The sequence below is a fragment of the Eublepharis macularius genome, chromosome 18, assembly GCF_028583425.1.
Source record: "Eublepharis macularius isolate TG4126 chromosome 18, MPM_Emac_v1.0, whole genome shotgun sequence".
NCBI lineage: Eukaryota > Metazoa > Chordata > Lepidosauria > Squamata > Eublepharidae > Eublepharis > Eublepharis macularius.
In genome coordinates this window covers 1,387,479-1,404,758 of record NC_072807.1, presented here as the reverse complement: position 1 = coordinate 1,404,758, position 17,280 = coordinate 1,387,479, and the positions used below count along the sequence as shown (strand labels likewise).

Genomic DNA, 17,280 nt, shown 5'->3' with positions numbered 1-17,280 from the left:
GACAAGGAAGGCAGAAGGTGGAAGACGAAAGGAGAGAAAGGAAAGGTTGAGCCATGAAAACACTATTTTGAAATTTGGGAAGAAAATCAATTCTATGCTCCTTCCCTTCCAGTGAAAAAAAATTCAGTCCTAACAGGGGCCTATAGCAAAGACCTAGATACTGTGGTAAACCTCTAACAGAAGGGATTTCTGTCAACAGAGTGGGAATTCCTCCCCTCGCCCTCCCACTGCCCCCCCAAATGCCCCCCCCAAATTCTGTTTCTGGGGGTCCCCAGGAAAGGGGGAGTCAGAGGTCTGCAGTGGGAGGAGGAAACTGGCTTCATAAATGGTTAAGTTTTCTGCCTCCCCTCTGCACTTATCTAAGCTCCCCCTCCCAAAGCGTTCTCCTGTGTGTCAGTGGACCCCCCCCCCTTGCAATATGATGGGGGTCAAAATGGGGGCTGCAGTGATAGGGGGGAATCAGAAAAAATTGTCCTCCTCTCCTTCCATGAGCAGAAGGGCCTAATGCAAGCAGAAAGGCAGCTCAGGGTTCAGGCCTGCCAAGGTACTTCAAAGCTCCCTCTTCAGAGATCTCCATCTGCCTTCAGCAGAGCTGCAAAGTATGCAGTGAAACGTGGGGCCTGGGAGCCCGCACTGCAGGTTGGGCATGGCGAGAAAAACGAACATACACTCAGAGCCCTGGTTAAGCTTGAGAAAGAGAAGGAACTCCGTCCAGGACAGGAAAGGGAAGATACAGATTTCTATCTAGCTATCTAGTCTATGGATGCCAGGAAATGTCAGGGCCGTATGCTCTGCACCCACGCTGGCAAGAAGGCAAAGAGTGACTGAGTGAGAGGGAGCAGGATTAGAGTCCAGTGGCACCTTAAAGACCAACAAGATTTCCAGAGTGTAACATTTCATGAGTCAGAGCTCCTTTCTTCAGAGAGAGAGAGAGAGTGTGTGACAAAGAGAGAAAGATTGGTTGTAAAAAAGAGGAAGTCCCTGAGACTACATTCTACACATCAATGGAGAGCAAACAGCACAGAGACAAAGCAAGGATAAACAAATCCCTGACACACATTCTCTCTCTGACTCTGATGAGAGCCAAGCTATAAGTGACGCCTGACACAGGTTGGACACTTGTCAGCTTCCCTCAAGTTTTGATGGGAAATGTGGGCGTCCTGGTTTTACAGCTTGGCTCTCCATTACAGCTGCAATACCAGGATGCCTGCATTTCCCATCAAAACTTGAGGGAAGCTGACAAGTGTCCAACCTGTGTCAGGCGTCTCTTGTAGCAGGTCTCGCTCTTCTTACACTGGTTTCTCCTCCCTTCCTCCTCGGCCACTTTTCCCAAGCCCCCTTCCCCACAACATCTCCCTTGTTTTTCCCTTGCTCAGTTCATTGCCTGCTCGGCACTCTCCTTCAGCCCCTTTTCCTTTGGGCTCCCTGTCCCTTTGTTTCCATACTTCCCAGTTCCCAGCCATTCCCCAAATGGGCCTGCAGACTGCCGGACTCTGGGCAAAGCCTGTTCTAAGTCACTGTGCCAACTCAAGCGCTCATTGCCAGAGACTTTCCTAGAACAATCCAATAGAGATGATTTGGCAGCAGAAGATTTTTTAAAAGCCATTGTACTCACCCACGGAAAGCCTGAAGCTGGATCCTGTCTCCAAGAAGATCCAAAAACTCTAAGAAGCTGAGACTCTCCTCTGTATTACTGAAAACCTCTTCCTCTGTGGTCTGGAAATGGAGAGGGGTTAGGAAATAGGAAGATGGCCCTTTTGCATTCAAGCTCCTGACTCTGCCCTGGGAGCTAAGAGGGAGGAAGACTCTTTATTCCTTGTGTGTTTTAAACTTTCTAAAAGTAAGAAAGAGCCCCTACACATCTCCAACTCAGCAGCTTTAATACGGAGCAGCAGTCAATGTCCTGGAAGTAATGCCTGTGTGATTGTTCTGGACCTTTTGTTCATGTAATTTAAAAAAAAAATTATTTGTGGAGTCTGCTTACACACCAAAACAAAGGACAAATATTTTTAATTCCAAGGGGTATGAGTGACAATATTGGCCTAAGGGAGGCTAACAAAACATGCTCTAAAATTATTATTGTTGCATCTTGCTTTCATCTCCCAATGGGGCTTACAAAAGCATTCTCCCTTCCTCCATTTTATCCCTACAACAACCGCGAGCTGAGAAATGGAGCAAGGTCACCCAGCAAGCTCTGTGGCAGAACGGGGATTCAAGCCTGGGTCCCTCTGATCCTAGTCCAGCACTCTCACCACCACACCACATTGGCCACTGGACCCCTGCTTCATTTTGTGGCCACACAGTTACCCGCATGGATTACCAGCCCAGTTCCCCTGCTGCAGCACGTCCACCACCCAGCCCCCTTACGTGCAGGTGTGCACATGAAGCTGCCTCATGCCAAGTCTGGCCCTTCAAGCTCAGCCATGTCTGTGGGGTCTGACTGTGGCTTCCCAGGGTCTCAAGCAGAGAAAGGCCCCCTGTATCACCTGCTGCTTTAGAGCTTTGAACTGGAGACCTCAGGGATCGACCCTGGGACATCCTACATGAAAAATAGATCCAGAGGAGTTAGCCGTGTTAGTCTGTAGTAGCAAAATCAAAAAGAGTCCAGTAGCACCTTTAAGACTAACCAATTTTATTGTAGCATAAGCTTTCGAGAATCAGTTCTCTTCATCAGATGCATCTAACGAAGAGAACTGATTCTCGAAAGCTTATGCTACAATAAAGTTGGTTAGTCTTAAAGGTGCTGCTGGACTCTTTTTGATTTTACATGAAAAACAGGCATTCTTCTATTAAGCCGCAGCCCTACCTGTTGAATTAAGGGAACGAACAGGTGAGAGCCCCGGGCATCTGAGGGGTATCTGGATGCCAGTGAACCACAAAAGCAGCTCAGGGCCTCCTCCTTAGTCACACACCTGCTTGTCCCAATTGCTACCATTTCCAAGTATTGGAGGCAAAGGAAATGAGGAAGAAGCAGAGAGAATTTGTTGAAAAGGGGTGATGGTAGTTAGAAAGAGAAAGAAAGAAAGAATTAAGCTACAGAGAAAGAGGAAAACTGAGCTGAGAAGAGGAGAGAGAGAAATTCTCATCTCAGTTCCCCAGGTGTTGGTTACCTGGTTTTTGGCTGGAGCACTGAATGTGACAAGTCTTTTTACCTGTCCAAGTTTCTGGTAGATAACCCCAAACTTGAAGTTATTGCTGATGACATGTTCATCAAAGGCAACAATGAGCTGGGAAGCCTAGGAGGTGGAGGAAAGAGGCAGAATGATAGCAGGCAGCTGCCCCAGGGAGACAAAATGATATGTATAAAGGAATGGTAGGCCTACCTTGGGGTACAACACTGGGAAGAAACGGTCGACATTCACATCTTCGCAGAGCAACTGCAGGTGGAGAAAAGGAGAGGTTAGCATTCTCACTGCACTGACGCGATTTTACAGAAACTGCTACTCGCGCAAAAAAGAAATGTAAGAGCTGCTTCAATAATTAATATACAATATTCATCCTTTGCAAATTCAAACTGAATAGCCTTGCATTTACTTCTAAAAGTTTGCTCTTATTTTCCACGTTATTCTTTTTGTAGCTTGGAATTCAAGGGTTTAAACATTCTTAAGGTGGGTTTCAAAATTCAGTATTAACTTTAAAACAATCTGATTGGGTGACTTGTATGACACAAGATATGGGTGACTTACAATTGTGCTTGGACTTTATAACAATTTATCAGCTAGGTTTAAGCAGCTGGAATTAGATGAATGCATGATCTGGAAAGGCTTGCTTGAACTCTCTCGCTTATTAATAGCAAACAAATCCTCTCCCTCTACTCAGACCCTGACTAACAAAGATTATCGGGGGGGGGTAGTTGTTGTGGGGGAGGTAGCTGTGAATTTCCTGCATTGTGCAGGGGTTGGGCTAGATGACTCTGGAGGTCCCTTCCAACCCCATGAGTCTATAAAGAGCGCGGGGGGGGGGGGAGGCAGCAAGGAAGAAACGTGCAACATTGACAATGGTCGACTAGTTTTACAGCGCAACACAATTTCTTTCAGTTTCCATATAGAAGATACCCAGGTGCATTTAAGGTTGACATTTGGCTGGTCAAGGGGGAAAAAAAGGGTCAACGGATCATTAGGATATTGGTCACATATTTAAAACATTAATTTGTTAAAATGGTGACGTAGAGAACTGTTAATTACTCTAGATCAGCAGACTCCCCTCCCTCCCCAAAGTTCCTGGCTCCATCCACACCAAACTGGCCTATTTGTCAAGAGCTGCTCCCATTTTCTGTGTCCTGTTTGCCTCAGGAGTGGCAGTGACTTGTTAAAACGTTTTGCGTGCTGGAGTAAGTTCCCTCCCTAAAATCTTCCAGTATCAGAATGGGTGGGACGGAGACCTCCTTGCATGTGCCTGTCTCAAAACACACCAATGAACCTGAAGCACCAAACGCCCCCTGCCCCTTCTCATGATGCAGCTGCCCTGGTATACACTGAACTCCTAGTAACATATTATGGGACAATTATGTTGTTCTAGTATATATTTAACACAAAGAATAAACACTCTCTTGCCTTTTAAACCAGTGCAGGACAAGCCATTGGGAGTAAATTAGTATAATTTGCAGAGAACAGACTTCAGCAATGAGTAACCAGGGAAAGGTGTGTGTTCAGGCAGGCAGTGGTCTTTGGTGAGAGAGCTGAGCTGTTAGGCACGTGTCTCCATTTTTGTCCATGAGGCGCTGGCTGGGTGGCATGCCACTCCTGGGCATTTATGAACCGTGCCAGCAGCCTGTGGGCCTTTGCAGGCATTTCAGAACAGGAGTCCAGCTTACAAGAGGACGCAGTCACAGCCCTACGCCCAGCAGAAGAAGGTGAACCCTGCGGCTTAGCTGAGAAGAGCAAGGACAGAAGCTCCCCACAGAGAACCGCCGAGCACAGGATACCGTCCCTAGATCAGGGAAGCGGGCGACTTCGACTCCCCCTGCAGGCCTGGAGAGAAAAGGCTGCCAAATCTTGCTGTTGATAGCTGCTCTCACGGCATTGTGTTCTAATTCTGTAATCCCAGTCTTTGCATTGTTCGAGATATCACCTTTGATGTGTTTTTGTGTTATTTCTAATTTTTGTCATTCTAGTTCTATTGCACTGTTTATTCAACGTCTCATACTATCACGCTGCTTGACTGCATGCTTTATACTGGGTAATGTGCCTTGAGTCCTAGTGAGAAAGGCAGGTTAATTTTTTTTTTAATCATGCAGTTTAAAAGGAAGGCTGGCAGCCATTCATGCAAAGGCACTCTTGACTATATCGATTATATTTGACCATGTCCAAATGGCTGTCACCCCAGCTTTTTATGTATCCCTGTCTTAAGACTGATTGAACCCTTCTCAATATTGTTAACCACCCATGTTCATAAATGTTTATTCTGAAGACTTCCAAACAGATGCTGACCTTCAAACTGGCAATCTGGGGAGTGGCTCTGGGGCGGAGCCTTTACTTCGCATGCAGAAGCCCCCAGGTTCGATCCCCAGCACCTCCAGTTAAAAGGATAGTAGGAGACGTGAAAGACCTCCGACTGAAATGCGGGAGAGCAGCTGCCACTCTGAGACCACCTGATGGGTCAAGGGTCTGATTAAGTACAAGGCAACCTCATGTGGTCACGTGACCTGGGCATGTATTAAATGCACATCGACCATGTGCCACAGAAAAGTGACAAGAGTCAGGTTTATGTCTACGGCAATGCAGTCCTTAAGAACTCTTTCCTGGGAGTAAGCCCCACTGAGCAGACCTGAGTGAAGATTCAATTTAAGATGGCACTGTGAGTTTACTACATCAGCACAGAGTGCCAAGCCTGAGTGAAAATTAAAAATGGAACACCCATCCGAGGATTACAAGGGGGGAAACCAGCAACTGAAATTAAAAGTGCTGAGCTCCAAATGTACCTTTGCCATCTGGACAGCATTCGGGAATTCATTCAGGCAGGAAATAGGGATGAGGTCATGCTTGGTACCGGTTCGAGTCCTGACATAAACCAACACAAAACAGAGAGCAAATGCTAGAGAGAAAACTGTGCAATGTCTCCAGCTGTTTCCCATCTAGAAAATCTATTGCATCACAATATGAAGTTGTGCAAATGGGCAGTTTTACCTCAAAAGCAGGCGGAGGTTTTCTTGCCTTTCAACTTGTTCATACTTCACTGAAAGGACAAGGTTGCCTAAAGTCGTGTCATTGGCATAAAAGTTCTGATGCTCCTAAAAAAAAACACTGTGATGTCTCTTTACCTTCTGCGATCCAGGAAAAAAGTGCATATACACATACCTAGATAGCTGTGCCAGTCCCCTCCCATTCCTACAGTTGCTGAGCACACACAGTCTTCTTAATTCTGAACCACATTGTGTTAACATGAGGAAATACGTGGGCTAAAAGACAGAGGAGGAAGTTTAAATAGCACATGTCAATCCCAACCCAGAACACAGCAGCCGTCTCAGGAACAGATTCCTATTGACAGTGGAACCTGGGGACATCATAGCAAGAAAACCCAGTAATCTAGGTGGGGGTTGGGCCGTTTAAAGGGCCCTGCTGCTTGCAAGCGGCAGGAAAGGGCCCTTTAAACGATTAAATGCCCTTTTCCCTGCTGCTCAGCAGCCAGAATGGGGCATTTAAACCTCACACGAACCGCATGGTTCAGTTTTTCTGTGGTTCGTGCCCATGTCTAGTCTGCACCCCACCAACAGGGCCAAACTGGGCACAGCTCTAGGAGATCTATGAATACAGAATACAGACCACTGAGCCTGCAGTAGCTGCTTATTCTACAGGGGCAAGTTACTGTGGTTTCAGTTGTCACCCTCTGAACTGCTTGACACTGACACTTTTTAAATGTTTTTAATGGTATGTGATATTTGTATTTTGTTATCCGCCCTGAGCCTGCGAAAGCGGGGAGGGTGGAATATAAATATAATAAATTAAATTAAATTAATCTTTTTTCTTTTGGCATTATCACCTTTTCACACTATTTCTACCATTAACAACACCCTCCCTGAACAAAATTCTGAAGTGGGCTTTAGCAGGAGGGGGTAGCACGAAGATCCCACTGTGCTAAATCTGGAAATGGTTATCTCTACCACTGTCATTATAACAACAACAACAACAACAACAACATTCGATTTATAAACTGCTCTTCAGAATAACTTAACACCCACTCAGAGTGGTTTACAAAGTATGCCATTATTATCCCCACAACAAACACCCTGTGCGGTGGGTGGGGCTGAGAGAGCTCCCAGAAGCTGTGACTGACCCAAGGTCACCCAGCTGGCTTCAAGCGGAGGAGTGGGGAAGCAAACCTGGCTCCTGCGGCTCTTAACCACTACACCAAACAGATATTATTCTTGCTGTATTTTTGGAAATATACAAACAGATTTTCTAAAATGGTGTCAAAACTTCAGAGCCGTGATGGGGGCCAGGTAGCCAAGCAGTATGAGAAGCTCCCATCCTAAACTCATTCCCAAAATTCAGCCTCAGGAACCATCCTTAAATTTGCTGAAGGAAAGGTTTGGGGGCCGTAGGCCTTCTTACCTTCCCCAGGAAGTGCTTGCGGTACAGCTTGGCAGTTGGGTCACACTCCAGCTTCACTTTGCCACTGCAAGGGGAGGGCAAGTCGTGGAATTCTGGGCCTGAACTGGGCAAGCTGTGACAGGTCCCTTCGATCCAGTAGCCCCCAAACTGGGGTAAGATAATAAGAGGGTAGGGCCACCCTCTCCGTAACACCTATCAGGAATGCAAGGCAAACAGTGTGAGGGCTGGCATGAGCTGGGAGTCGAGACAGAACGGATCTGGTGCAAAGTGGTGACTGTACAGAACTTCAAAATTATTCAGATCAATAATTTCGTATACACATACTCCCACTTGCCATCTTCTATAACTTTTAAACCAATATTTTTTACTGGACACCGACATAGGAACAAACACACCCCTTGAATCAGGGGGAAGTTTCTTCCCTTGGAGGAAAGTGCATTCATTAACACCCGGTCCTCAATGCGGTACCTGTGGACAGCCTGGCAGAGGCTTCTCTCTCTCTCGCTCCCTCTCTCTCTCTCTCTCTCTCTCTCACACACACACACACACCCCTGCACTAGCAGAGCAAATCAACAAGATCCAACCCACTAAATACTCTTCAAGAATTCTGATGGACTGTGTGGGGTTTAGGCAACTTGATTTTCTCCCACACAAACTGGCACCTGATCCTCAGAGGGGGGGTGGGGGTGGGGGTGGGGGTAGCTTGAGCTAGAAGTCGTCTTGTGCTCACGGGACCCTCAACACAAAATCATGGTGGGTTTTGCTGTGGCTTACCTCCTGGATGCTGGGGTATGGAATATACTCTTCTTCTCTCTGAAAGCACAAAAAGTAATTAGCAAAGATACGTGGGCAGGGAACAATGGATCATCTGTGCCACCAGAATGAACCCTTTGAGAGAATTTTTGAGCTCAGGACAAGCCAACACTTGTGGGCCCTCCATTATTCCATCCAATCCACCACCACTGCTTTCATCTCACTACTAAATAATGGCTAATAGTGGGAGAGAGAAATGGTATTTCCCAGCTTCTGGAAATAATGCTGTCATTCATGCATTCAAGCATTGCCCACATCCAATATGTCTACCGACGCAATCCCTCCTTTCCTCTCAGAAGTGCTTGTACTTTGAGAGTTATCTCCATTTTATACTTGAAAAGGGTTGCCCATAGGGAAGAACCACCAGATGCCCATTTCTTATTGCTGAATTTTGTTATTGCTACTGTTACTCAGTTTTCTAATTTGATATAAAAGGAAAATTTTGTTCATGTTTGCAGCTTTTGTGCAGTCCCATACTGGGACTGCACATGCACAGGCCAACCACGGAGATTTCTAGAAGACTGGGAGCGCCCCTCCTCCGTTGACGCTTTCCCACCCAAAACATCAAATGACCGGGGGGGGTTGCCCTCCGTTCTCTTTTCGCCGCCACAGAGAGAGGATCTCCATTCGGGGCCGTATTGACCCAGGGCCGGGCCTCTAGGCTTTCAGGTATTTCGGGGGCCCTCTGGGACTTCAATCTTTCACCCCACTGCAGCTGACAGCCTGACCCTGGTACGGTGGGTACTAGACCGCAGCACATAGCCCTATATCCACTTTGAGGGTCTCCTGAAGAATTCTATTCATATTTTAAAAAATATTTTTATTGCTCAAGTAGAACTCTTCAAGAAAGCACATTTTGGGGGTATAATTGTTCAATACTGTAATATTTTGAAGTGAGTAATTTTTTTTATTATTTATTAATATATATATATATATATATATATATATATATATATATATATATATATATATATATATATATATATATATATATATGGATAATAATTTTAATATAAGAGACAATTTGTTTCACTTCAATAAGGAAGCAGTTAATTATCTTATTAACAGAGGCTATAGAAGAGAATCGATTGTTATTTATGTGGGGGTGTGCCTCAGCAAAAAACACTGACGGGCCCCTCGTCCCTGCAGGGCCCCTCGGCTTCGGCCTAGTCAGCCTGATGAATAATACAGCCCTGTCTCCATGGCTGCTCTCCGGTTTCTGTCTTTCCCTCTGTCGTTATGGCTCAGGAGAGGCTTCCTCACGATGCTGGAGAACGCCAGCCGGATTAAAGGCGCCTGCTCCTCCCCTGGCCCCCTTGAGTACCAAGGGCCCAGGCCAGAGTCGTGGCCCGTCAGAGTCTCTCCACAATGGCTCTTCTCCAGGGCTGTGGCTTCGAGCCAGCCTGACTGAAGGGAAGTCCAGATTAAAGCTCAGGCCAGAGGGGCAGCCCGTCAGAGCCTCCCCACCATGGCTCTCCCTCCCGAGCTGCAGCTGCACGTCAGCCTGGTTAAAGCCACCTGCCCCCTCGGTTCCAAGGGGGCGATCCGGGAAATGTGGCCTGACGGAGGCCCCCCCCGTTCCAAGTCTCTTTCCCAGAGGCTTTGCCTGCCAGGATAAAGCCCCCACCCCCTTGGCTGTGCCTGCTCCGAGGGGAGACACCTGCAGCTGTGACTTAAAGATCCCAGGGTCTGAGGCCGAGAGGCTTTTCCCCAGCAGGGCCTTTGGAAATCTGCCCGCCTGTCTCAAGGAATCCCTCCTCCTCCTCCCAGGCTGTCCTTAAATCCGAGGAGCAGTCCCTGGAGGCAGGAGTTAACACAGCTAACCCAGTGAAACAGCAGCCTGGATCCCTCAGTGCAAGGACTGGGGCTCCTCAGCCGCTCCCGCTTCAACAGAGGTGACAAACCGGCCCCTCTCAGCCCCATGCTTTTGGAAGGCAGTTTTTCCCATGCATGGCCACACTCCCCTTTTCCTACCAGGGAATGGTGCTGGCTGCCCCTGGGGTTCTCAGTCTCATTGCTGTAACATTCAGCAGTCATCTAGGAACGTGCAGAGGGTTCTGGGCTAGGATTTGGGAAATCCAGATTCTAACGGCAATATGCCTGAAAGGCTTGCCTGTGGCCTTGGGCCCATCACATTCTCTTGGCCTGGCTTCCTTTGCAGGGTTGTTGCGTGAATGGAATAGAAAGGTATAAAATGTTATAGGCACTTTTAGTCCCCATTGGGGCAGAAAGGTGGGGTTTTAGGGTTGCCAGCCCCCAGGTAGTGGCTGGAGATCTCCCGGAATTACAACTGGTCTCCAGGCCACAGAGATCAGTTCACCTGGAGAAAATGGCTACTTTGGGGGGTGGACTTCATGGAATTATGCCATGCCAAGGCATAATTATGCCATCCCTCTCCAAACCCCACTTTCTCCAGGTGTCTCCAGGTTTCACCCCCCAGATCTCCAGGAGAGTCCCAACTTGGAGCTGGCAACCCTATGGGGTTTAGATAACTCCACACCCAACTTTTTAAAGGACACGTTATGTTTCTACTAAGAAAGAGTGCCCCAGGGCAAGAAGTCCTTGACACACAAACTTTCATTGAATTGGCTACTGCTAGGGCCCCTGCTGCAATCCTTTAGCAAATTTACACTTCATTCCAGAGGTCATCATCGTTGTTGTTCATATCCTTTATCTATAGGGTTGCCAGCCTCCAGGTAGTGGCTGGAGATCTCCTGGAATTACAACTGGTCTCCAGGCCACAGAGATCAGTTCACCTGGAGAAAATGGCTACTTTGGGGGGTGGACACTATGGAATTATGCCATGCCAAGGTCCTTCCCCTCCCCAAACCCCACTTTCTCCATGTTTCTCCAGGTTTCACCCCCCCCAGATCTCCTGGAATTTCCCAACTTGGAGCTGGCAACCCTATTTATCTAGCATGGCTCTCCCTGCCAGAGCGCTGTTTTTTCTTTTCTGCACTCCTGCTTGTACTTTGGCAGGGACTCTTTTAGAGAGCTCCCTGCCTCTTTTGAAGCACCTCTGGGCGAGTGTCAATGAGACGCTCAGCACCTGTGGGGAAGGGGGTCCTCCATCGTCTCTTACTTTGAGAGCTTCACACCCACCTCCTTCAGTAAGTGAGCTTGCTACTTTCCCAACACGGGACTGCACAGAAGCCACGACGACGATGAAAACGAGGTTGCCCTCTGTGCAGGCACCCCCACACACACACCCTCTCCTGCCCCACTGTGAACTCTCTGGTACCTTCGTTTCTGGGGGGTCTCTGGCAGTGGCCTGAAGGCAACAAAGGGAGTAGTGCCCCTCCTCCTGATTGTGTGATATTTGGGGGAGGGGAGCACCAAAGGGGTGCTCTTGGTCTTCTGGAAAGCCTAGACATCTTCTCCGTGGCCGGCCCGTGCGTGCGCCATCCCTAAGTGCGCTAGCACAGAAGATGAAGTGCGCTAGCACTCGATGAACAATAGTTACAGGCAAGAGCAACCCCTTTTAATCCCGCTCTCAGGACGAATGGGGGGGCCTGTTAATCAAATGGGCCGGATCCTCCAGGTTATTGACAGAACCGCACCCTGTTAGGAACCCCATGGTGACAGCCCCTATACTTGTCAAGACTCTTCCCCCTATAACATTTTGCTCTCTTTTACAAAATGTGAATCACAGCCTGTCACGATCTGGTTGTGCCAGGAAGGCCTAGCAAGGCCCCAGAAGCCTGTTAGCAGTGGGAGTGGGCCTGCCTACAATTCCCAGGAGCCCCTGAGCCGTTTTGGCCCCCTTTTTGGACAATCAGAACACAGGGGGCTGGTGCTATATAAGTCTGGGAGGGGAAAAGCCTGCGTTCTTCTTCCTCCCAGGGAGCAGCAGGCCAGAGGAGGTCTCTACTAGGGGGAGAGGCCCCCATCCAGGGAGGGTGAGAAGAAGACAGGCCTGGCAGGCAGAGGGACAGGGACTTCAGTCGCGCTAGGGGCCTTTTGTTTATTTTGCTTTCACCCATCTATTGTTGCTAATGCACCTTATTTGCTTGTTTGTTTGTTGTTTTATTAACTGACCTCCTTGTAAATAAATCCTTTTGTTTGTTGTTACTCTGCTGGGTCCTCACACCTGTTTACTGGCCAAGCTACGGAGGTTAGAAGGGTTGGGAGGGTACTCTGGGCCTTCCCAGAGTGGTGGCAGCGTAAGGGGGCTCACCCCACCTGAGGTATGACACAGCCGTTCATTGGTATGGAGGGGAAAGTACATGGAGGCGCTTAAACGCTACTGTCCCTTGTCTCTGGTCCTTGAAAACTGATCCTGCTCTTTACTGGTCAAGCCCCACCCTGAGTTCTGTTTGCCAGCCATCCTACTCCTCAATGGTATGTTGGGAATCACTTTATTTTCAGATGTACAACATAAGCTTTTTTTACTATGACTCTTTTTAACTTCTAAAATTCCAAGTGGGGCTGAACTCACCTTAAGTGGGGCTGGAAGTGAACATCTCTGCTCATCCAAACGACTTCTCTAAGCACAGAGAAAGCGAAAACGGTGAAGCCTTGCATCCCAGTAGGTCTCCCTCCCCCCACCCACCCCCATAGCAGGATCTTTTCTGGCACTGGATCACGGCCACCATTTCAGGTTTCAGAAAAAGGAAAGCAAGGCTCACTCTGGGATCTATTGAAAGCCAGTGTGGGTAGTGGCAGGGGTGGCGCAAGGGTTTGCGGCGCTCGCGGCCGGCTGGCCAGGTGCAAGCGCAAGTGCCGGCCTGTGTGATGACGTCATGTGTGACATCATGGGAGCGCGCGCACCACCGCCGGCCCGAGCTCTCCCGCTCAGTTGCCTGCACCGCCGCAGATGCCTGCCCGCGGCGGCTGCGCCCGGCCAGGGGCTTGTGCTGGCGGTGGCGCGGGGCGGGAGGGATAGGAGGCTGCTGCTTTGTGGCGCGCTCCCGCCCCCCGCGCTTCCTCTAGCGCTCCCTCCGGCACCCCGTGCCTGAGGCCACTGCCTACCTGTCCTCAATGGGCACGCCGGCCCTGGGTAGTGGTTAGAGTGTCAGCATAGGATCTGGCAGGGCCAAATCCCCACTCTGCCATGGAAGCTCGCTGGGCGACCTTGGGCCAGGCACACATTCTCAGCCTAACTTCTGTTGGAATAAATCACTGTAGCCTAATTTGAATAGAAAGAGTGAAGAGTACTTGCAGATGGAAGGGGGCTTGATACTTTGTATAGTGTCAGTTTGTTTATCTGTTGCTATTGAACTGGCCCCTCCCTACTGTGAATGAACATTCCTTTTGTGTTAAAAACGGTCTGTTACTGTAACTGTCTATCTTATGTACAAGTCATGAACAAGTTTTCTCTCATAGTTTGCTGTTTGCTTTACTGTATATAGTTATCAAATGAAGTTCAATATTATCTGAACAAATACGTCTGCAGAATGATATTACTTCTCACTGGATTCAGCTATTGACTCTGATAAATATTTTACCTTCTTCATATATATGAAGGCAGCTTCCTCCAACTTTAAAATGAATCTTCTGTTGGAGGAAGAGCCACTGAAGTTGGAGGAAAGTTCTTTAGGCTGGAGGAAGGCTTCTTGGATGATGGTTGGATCCACCCCACCATCAACACAACCAACATTCATGTTTTAGTTCTCAAAGTAAAGTGATTTGAGTCATTGGCATGCACACCCACTAACCCATAGGCCCACTTAATTTTTATAGCAATAGTTTCCTACTCAATGTGCAGAACCAGTGATGGAGAAGAGCATTTTCTCTGGCATATTTCTAGTGTTAGAGCTGCCATGAACTTGGCGTTCAGCACCAGCAGGGGCAGACAAGCCATTTAACTTGCAGGGAAATTTCCCGGTGGGCCACAGCTCTAGAAGTCCTCTGGGGGACCAGAAACTAGCTGAGCCAAGCCCAGTAACTGCTCAAGCCTCAGGGATCGCTTGGCCTGGAACACCATCAGCTTCACTAGCTCCAGGGTTGTTTCCCTTCCCAATCTGCTGCTGCGCATCAGGCAATCCTGTCGCATCAGCATCAGGGGCTCTCTGACATCATCAACGAAACGCAGATCCCCAAACACCGCTCTTCCGGCTTTGGTCTCACGGGCTGTTTTTGAGCCAGCTGGAGATGGAAGTTTAGACCCCGGCTAGATGGAGAAAAAACTCCTCTGGAAGACTTCAGGTTCTGCACCCATGTCGGTAGTGAAATGTATGTTAACTAACAGAGCATTTTTTCATGGTTTATTTGTAAAAAGTAGAATAGGACAGAGATTTTAATCCAGCAGCATAGCCAGAGGAGTCTGTGAGGCTGTCAGGTGCTCAGGGTCACCTGTCACATTCAGTACCCCCTGCAGCTGGAGCCAGGTGGCTGAAGCGGATGCTGGTGAGGTGATTCTGTCATTTGAACCCGGGGTGGGAAACTGAGAGCAGGAGGTGTTTGTTCCTGTCGTAATCTCTTCCGAGCCTGGGAGCCTGCCTGACCTTGAGACGGCCATGAATTTCACAGCCTGTTTTCCTACTTGCAGGGTTAGGCTGTTAGAAAAAAGGGGGTGGGAATTAGGAGTAGCCTTGGGGAACCTATTTCTGTCTTATACTTGTCTGTAGCTGCCAGTCCTAGCAAGAATGACGTAACTGTATGATATGGCATCTTATCAATAAAGAACTTCTGCTCATGAAGTGAAGTGTAATGATTTTAAGTAAATGTGTGTGCGCCTTTAAATGCTTGGTGTGGTATAGTGGGGGTGAAAGAGAGGGAGGAGTGAGGGAGATGATTGGTTGATGGCTGAGAGGGTGGGCGGAGTGAAGGCAGTTTTAGACTGAGGGTGGAGGGAAAAGATTCAGTCCGGGTGGGAGAGGCCAGCTGGGTGCAGCCAGAGCGTGTTTCAGCAGTTCTGAGAGAAATACTGAGTCTGGGTATTCACAGGCCAGCTGTGTGCAGCCTGAGCTTGTGTGTGTTGTCTGAGAGAAATATCACCTGCGTGGAAGCCTGAACTGTGTGTTTGTGAAAGAACAGTCAGGAGAAAGTGGGCAACCTGTGTGTGCGCCTGAGAAAAGGTCTTGTAATTGAGAGAGAAATTAATATCAAAAGCAGGCAAGCTGTGTGTGAAGCCTGAGAGAAGATCTGTGTGACTGGGTTTAAGCAAAGTAACTTTAGGAACTGAGAACTACTCTTTAGAAACCATCAAGTTTTAGAAATAATATGAAACCAATATGCTGCTTATAAAAATAAAAGTTTTGGTTTTTTTAATATCCCAGAGTATCTGTCATTCCTATATCCCATTCCTTTCCTCAGGGCCACATAGTACCACGAAGGAGCCTGACCCTTGGGCACGTTACTAAAAGGAGAAATTTAAGTTATTCCTGGTGGCAGCAATCTACCAAGAGGGGCAAGAATAAAAGGCTTAAAGACCAAATCTACCCAAGAGGAAGAAAGGGGTCGTAACATGAAGTCTCTTGAGAGGTGCCTGGCATCCTTACAGAGGAAGCCCGTGGTTAGAATGCAAGGATTCACTGCAGAGATGGGAGGTCTTGCTGGTAGTATACAGTATGCAGGGTGCAAACAGGCAACCCGGGAGCCATTTTGGCTCAGAAAAATGGTGCCAGAGGAAATGTTGAAGCCGTTCCTCCTCCAGTGCTGTGCTCCAGCTGAACTGGGCCCCAGGGTGCTTGAGAGCTCCTGATGCTGTGTGTGACTGCAAGCTGAGTCAGAGAACTCCCAACCCAACTTGTATCATGCTTATCACCTAGCTGGGTCCTTAGAGGAGCTGCAATGGAGAGGCCAGGCTTGGGTGAGCAGAGAAAAGTGCAGGGGAGATCTTTAAATGTCTATGGGGGAGGGAAAGCAACATGGTATAGCCCGATACGTAGGGTCAGTATTTGCATGGGGGATGACCAAGGAAGACTGCAAAGGAAGGCAACTTCAAACCACCTCTGCTTCTCCCTTCCCTTGAAAGCCCCTTGCTGGGGGTGCCAGAAATCAGTTGCGATTAGATGGCATGTGTGTAGGTTTGGAGATGGGCAGGCAGGATTAGAACTGCACGGCAATTGCATAGCAGGTTTAATGCACAGAAAGCAATTCACTATCTTGAATCAGACATTGACGGAATAAGCAGACTTTACATACCTGCATTTTTTCAATCATTTCAAACAAATCCACTGCCTGTGAGAATACAAAATAAATTGATCCATTAGATTTTGAAAGATTGTGCTTTTAATTCTGTGACAAGGGTAACACAACACTTTAGTGTGCCCACCAACATCTGGACCTGCAGGACTCTTTAACAGGAACACTTATGGGCTCTCAGTGCTTCCTTGACCCATAACGCAGCAGAAATAGGTACGAGGGCGAGACTATTGTGCAAGGTTTAATAATGGCTCCTAACAATCAGACTCAAAAATAGCACACACTCAGTTTATGTCATTTTAATGATCTCTCATTTTCTGTTTTGCACTAATAAAGAATTTTTTAAAAATAAAAAGATAGCCAATAGAAGGAGAGGCCATCAGATGTGTGGACCCCAACTCAAGAATGGCTTTAAAGATCATAACTAGCACCTTCAATTGAATTCAAAACCCAACTGGCAGCCAATGTAGCCGTTTCTGTATGAGCAACATATCTTTCCATGGGCTAGCCCTGACAATCTTCAACCTGCTGCATTCTAGACCAGCCTCTCTTTGCAGGTTGTCATTAAAGGCAGCCCAGCGTAGCCTTGTTATAATAATCAAACCACGAGTTACAAAAGCCTGGATCTGCACAGATAGTTTGGCAGAGTCTAAGAAAAGAGACAGTGGGAGAACCAGGCGCAACAAACAAAAGAGACGGGTGGCCGCTGTGCCAACCTGCTTTACAAACAGCAGTGCCGCCTGAGCACCCCCAAGCTCTGAAAAACTCTATTCCACCCAGGACAAGTGGGCCCAGCCTCTCTACAGCACCAGCCTTCCTGACCAGCGTT

The 17,280-nt window shown here is 48.0% G+C and overlaps 1 protein-coding gene across 1 annotated transcript in view; it reads right to left on the bottom strand.

Annotated features, from left to right (window-relative positions):
* The window catches only part of LOC129345401 (rap1 GTPase-activating protein 1-like), a 55,610-nt gene extending 39,135 nt beyond the window's left edge, over nucleotides 1–16,475 (bottom strand). Inside the window, exons 1-9 of the mRNA XM_055002531.1 lie at nucleotides 16,452–16,475; nucleotides 12,802–12,849; nucleotides 8,325–8,363; nucleotides 7,551–7,742; nucleotides 6,126–6,229; nucleotides 5,921–5,999; nucleotides 3,324–3,377; nucleotides 3,153–3,236; nucleotides 1,616–1,716 (exon numbers count right to left, since the gene is read on the bottom strand). Of these exons, the coding sequence (XP_054858506.1) occupies nucleotides 1,616–1,716; nucleotides 3,153–3,236; nucleotides 3,324–3,377; nucleotides 5,921–5,999; nucleotides 6,126–6,229; nucleotides 7,551–7,742; nucleotides 8,325–8,363; nucleotides 12,802–12,849; nucleotides 16,452–16,469 (719 nt within the window). The 5' untranslated portion in view covers nucleotides 16,470–16,475. The remainder of the gene's footprint in view (nucleotides 1–1,615; nucleotides 1,717–3,152; nucleotides 3,237–3,323; nucleotides 3,378–5,920; nucleotides 6,000–6,125; nucleotides 6,230–7,550; nucleotides 7,743–8,324; nucleotides 8,364–12,801; nucleotides 12,850–16,451) is intronic.
* Nucleotides 16,476–17,280: the final 805 nt, after the last annotated feature.